Here is a 5,296-nt window from a genome sequence, read left to right on the forward strand (position 1 = left end):
TCGGAGACAATGTCTCCGTGTGCTCTCTCTGTATGCCTTTTATCATCCATAGATGGCATTGTTATCTGATATTATTATCAGCTATTTCGGTCTCCAATCACTTTTCTTCCGCTGAGTCATCTGGGAAGCATGATCACTTCATCAGGTTGCTGTGATTTGTGCGTGAAGGTGACGCACAAAGTTGTGTGCAAGTTGGCCTGCACACATGAATTGATCGATTTTCCTGTAGGTAAAACCAGGCCACCCGTATGCTGCAGAATACTATTCAAGCGCCTTTATTTGAAAGGCATTTTTCATTACCCGAGCCCAGCTCGTGGATACTTTTCAGCGAGAAGTGTTAGCCTATGATAGGCATACGGTTGTTCGTTGCATAGTCGTTATTTGCTGAGTATTGAAGTCGATTTTTCGTGAGGCCACTCTTTCTGGTTCGATTGATATCAACGAATTGTGTTCGCTTGTAGTGCCAGGCCTGGGTGAACGGAGGGCGAGCTGAAGTATCTCAAGAGCAGCTTCATAGGAAATAGAAGGTTAGCTCAATGAATTGGGTTCCAAGGCCTTCGCCTATAAGTGATACAGCAAATGTGAGGAATTTCAGATTCGGTACGTCTGGTCGCATATGCTTCACTTATCGGGACCATTATCCCTCATGTTGATATGTTGTAGACGGCCCGAATTCAATATATGGCTCGATCGTTATGAGTCAACAATGATCGAGGATGTTGTCCATTAATCACGATATCTATTGGTTTAGCTCAGCTCATATGGACCGCGTTTGCAGTGTGAGAAATGACGTATGTTTTGGTAAAGTATAGACGGTAATACGCTACATCAACACACTCCATTGACAAAGTGTGATACATCGCCAGAAGCACATCTTCACTGGGATCTCCACTGGAGACTCTGCAGTCTGGCGATTCTCAAGCTGCTTGGATTGTAGATGGCTCGCGAAAACCGCCTTCATTCCAAAACCGCTGATATTCGTCATTAGAAAGTCTTTCTGCCACGTTGTTATTCTGTGAACCTCAGTAGAATGGTTTGTAACAGTGTGATGGGACTGTCCCATTGGGACACACCGTATGTCACTGATGAGCGAATGAGTCTTTCGGATTGAGGGCAATTCTCTTGCTTGTCTAGCAGCAGGTATATCTCGGAATCGCTGCTAGAATGTTTGAAACCCACAGCGCGAAGCTCTCCCACAGAGCCAGACTGTCACGATGTTGCAGCAGAGATCTTATGCCATGTTTAAGGCTGCTGGTGACCTACCGTGCCTCACTTGAGAACCTCGGCACTTGAGCCATATGTAGTTACTAGATGTAAGAATACTGATTACTCACTAAAATACCTATGGCCTCACATACAAGTCAACAAAGTTGCTTCGTACATGCTCGAGACTCAAATGGAATGCTCATAGAAAATTAAATTCAATAACAAATTTTATCCCATCAGTGATGTATCGCATCAGCATTAGCAATTAAGTCAAGCCTTATTTTTCACGTCCGCCAACGGGACAGGCTCATTACTGCAGACGGTGTAGCTGTGACGTGGAGGAGTTGACTTGTTGTCTAACGTCAGGATCCCATCAAATTGCACATAGTGGGATAGCGTCTCCACCTGAATAGGAGTTGTGAACCGCCCGAAAACAGAAGTTCGAGTGCACCATGTCGGGTTTTGAACAGACCATAACATTGTTATGATTACAACACCACAATCACCATCATGCCGTAATAGGAAGATAACTTCACCAATGAGCATCAAATCGGTAACTTGAATAGATAAAACTATATGATTTCTGATCATTGATCTGCCTAGTTGCGGAGGAAGCGAAGCGAGCGGGCGTATATTGCAGTTCGCGGTTGTTTCAGTGCATCCATCAATCCGTGCGTGAGCACAAATTCTGATACAAGTACAGCGATTTCGACGACGAGCGATGTATCGTTCTGTTGGTTATGGAATCCCGATTGCACTCGAGAAGTGAAGATCAAACAACAGTTGGGAGTCATCAGACCCAGGGAAAGAGATTTGGCTTTTGCGCGTTCTTAGTAGCTGAGTAGGTTAAGAATATCCAGACCATTTAGAATATCTCCGTTATCCAGACCTCTAAGCTTTGAATTCTGCAGTAGACATTATTGCGTATTCGGTTATAATTTCAGCGCGATGCCCCCCTTCGTACCGAAGCCCTAGTGTCAACGCTCCTTCATGATGAATCAACCTTGTTTGTCACAAAGTGCCTCTCTCATCAAAGCCTATACTCGAGACCCGTTTCACGCATGTACACGGGAGAAAACGTGTCAATTGTGGCTGACACGAGTACATTCGTGAAACGATCGATCGCATTCAAAGAATCTCGTGAAATCTTTTGAGGACTACTGTTGTCACTCCATCTAGTTTTGTCGACCAAAGCTGAAGTATTAGAATCAGATTAATTGCCAATAAATAGAATTACCTAAATTATCAAGTGACGATTCGATCACGACCTCGAGTAGATCCGCCCACAGCGTGTGCAAATATGTACACGCGACTTGTGCCTACTTACTCTATCGATTCCGTGAAACACTTATGGAGTACTGACTCACAACAACATGAGGTTCTGTTCATATGGGCACTTGCATGAGTTAGAGGAGCGTTGCTCTTGTGACTCGCATACTCTTAGTACGTTGATGATGCATGCTGATGTGATCGTAAAATTTACGACGTAAATTTATAATGGATTAGCTGTTGCTTCGCCGTTGCAAGTATGCGTGCAGTGCAGTGTGCGTGCATTCGCAAGCGTAATCACGATTTCTTTGAATGCACAAGCTAGAAAATTTACAATTCTAGAATGGTCCGCTTCCTCCCGGCTGGTGGTCTGTGGTAGGAGGATTTGCCCGCTCCTGTGGGCCAGTCTGTTAGCTGCATTGTATCGATCGTTCGATATACGTGAATCGACTCCGTTCGGCCATCATCCGTTACCTTTCGTTGTTGCCTATGCGGCATACACAGTATAGAGTGAGCGCGAGGGCCTCAACCGTAGCTTATGTGCGCATGCGTCAAACGGTCGATTACATTTGGAGTGTTCCGCGGGATTCTCAGAGAATCATTCTCTTGTGGATTATTGTTGACTGAGTCAACTTGACTCCCTGCCAACCTTTTCGACCGCTGCTAACTTAGCAGTGCTCAGTATTACCTTCCGCCCGTATCTACCTTCACAACTGTGTTGCCAGAGTCGCTAGCATCGACTATCTATAGTATCAATCGACGACGCGATCACGACTCCGAGTAGATCCATCGACAGAAGGTCTAGCTCGCACAAGGCGGTTGTGGCCCAAACGCACAACGGTTGTGCCACAACCGTTGTGCGGAATCTGACTCATTCGGACGTTGTACCGAGGATTTTCTGCGATCCAGGTTAATTTCTCCTTTCCGTTCACACATGAAGCTCCTCATCACCCTGCTGTTGGGGTTACTCTCCGCAGTGGTTGGAGACCATCGGACTCACCCGGTGTCGGAGCCCCATACATTGCGCTCGCTTAATGGAGTGGCTTATCGGAAATACCAGAAGGGTGATGACACATCCCTCCTGGCAAAAGAAGACCATCTTCCATCTTGTGGTGTTTTCCTATGTTGGGTCGCAGTGCCCAGCGGAACTAAGGTGCGGATACTATAAACTGTTTGTCTCTGTCAGAAGGAGTTGTAGTCGTATTGAAAACCCATCGAAAACAGCGTACCAAATCCTTCGTCGAGCGGCACGTGCATTGAATGCAATGCAATGCATTTCTGCTCGGAAGCCAACGGTCGGTCTTGCAGCACTATCGATTCGCTAGTGTGAGTTAGAAATGCACTGAGAATAACCGGCTACACTCAGCAGTTTACGATGACTACTGCGGAAAGATTCTCTCCCCAGACCGTCATCGGCGTGGTCAATCTGGAGATCCCTGAAGATGACACACCTCAGGAGATCAAGACTGCAATCAAAGACCACAGGTGAGTCCTACTATTGAGAGAGGATCTAGCGGTCCGACCTCTTTCGGCTGGAGGTCTCCTCAAGCGTTGTCTTCATAGGCCGAAAGGGAGCAAGAGTGGAGAGATTGGATATATAAGACTTGTGAGCCGAATGCCGCCGTTCGACGAACGGTGGTTGCAAACTGGACTTTCAGGTTTATGTCCTCGAAGCTTGGCGGAGGCAGAAAATTGCAACGACACTTTTGTCTGTAACCTTCAAGGAGGTGATACCTGCGATGGACTCCCCTGCCGAGCTGTGCAGTCTCTATTCCCACGAAAATGGCCATTTGGAGTAGCCTTCAATGTTTGTTGTCCCTCAGTTTCCCAAGACGTACCCGAACTGGGGTGTAGTCTACCTACTGGTTCTCCGCACAAACCAACCCGCGAGAGAACTTTATAGGAAGGCGGGGTTCATCAACATACTGGGTGAGTTTCTCCGTGTCTTGCTTGGCTCAATACATGTAACCGTACATATGAAGTAGAGCAGGGCTCGAGCTTTCAAGCTTCCAGCTGCTGTTACTCGGCATCAAGCTCAGATGTCATCCACAACTTTTCAAAAATAATATGTAGTCTGATACTCCCTCTTTGGATCCTCAGATTCCCCCGGAGATACTCATGTCATCTACGCGCGCTATAATGAGGGATAGTGCTTCGAATATGGGACTGACCTGCGACCCTAAGGCTTAGGGCCTAAGCGTTCAGGCTTTAGAATTTCTATTTTGCTAGCCTCGCTGCATCGTGTCACGCGAGTACATCATTGTCTCGGAGACAATGTCTCCGTGTGCTTTCTCTGTATGCTTTTTACATCCATAGATAGTATTGATATTATCATCAGCTATTTCTGTCTCCAATCACTTTTCTTTCGCTGAGTCACTAAAACCAGGCCACCCGTATGCTGCAGAATACTATTCCAGCGCCTTTGTTTGAAAGGCATTTTTCATTACCCGAGCCCAGCTCGTGGATACTTTTCAGCGAGAAGTGTTAGCATATGATAGGCATACGGTTGTTCGTCACATTTCGTTATTTGCTGAGTATTGAAGTCGATTTTTCGTGAGGCCACTCTGCCTGGTTCGATTGATATCAACGAATTGTGTTCGCTTGTAGTGCCAAGCCTGGGTGAACGGAGGGCGAGCTGAAGTATCTCACGAGCAGTTTCATAGGAAATAGAAGGTTAACTCAATGAATTGAATTCCAAGGTCTTCGCCTATAAGTGATACAGCAAATCATAGACATGATGCGTTCGGTGATGTCTTCGAACTCACGCTCTCGGTTGAGGAATTTCAGATTAGGACCGAATCTGTGCGACCAGACGTACCGA

The 5,296-nt window shown here is 46.3% G+C and overlaps 1 protein-coding gene across 1 annotated transcript; it reads left to right on the top strand.

Moving 5' to 3' along the window:
- Positions 1–3,850: 3,850 nt before the first annotated feature.
- Pmar_PMAR011283 (hypothetical protein) lies at positions 3,851–4,202 on the top strand (the record flags this gene model as incomplete). The annotated part of the gene is made up of 3 exons (XM_002772354.1): positions 3,851–3,960; positions 4,039–4,081; positions 4,134–4,202. Coding segments are annotated over 3 exons (222 nt in total), but the record flags the coding sequence as incomplete, so codon positions are not given.
- Positions 4,203–5,296: the final 1,094 nt, after the last annotated feature.

The sequence above is a fragment of the Perkinsus marinus genome (assembly GCF_000006405.1).
Source record: "Perkinsus marinus ATCC 50983 genomic scaffold scf_1104296961282, whole genome shotgun sequence".
In the NCBI taxonomy this organism is placed as follows: Eukaryota; Perkinsozoa; order Perkinsida; family Perkinsidae; genus Perkinsus; species Perkinsus marinus.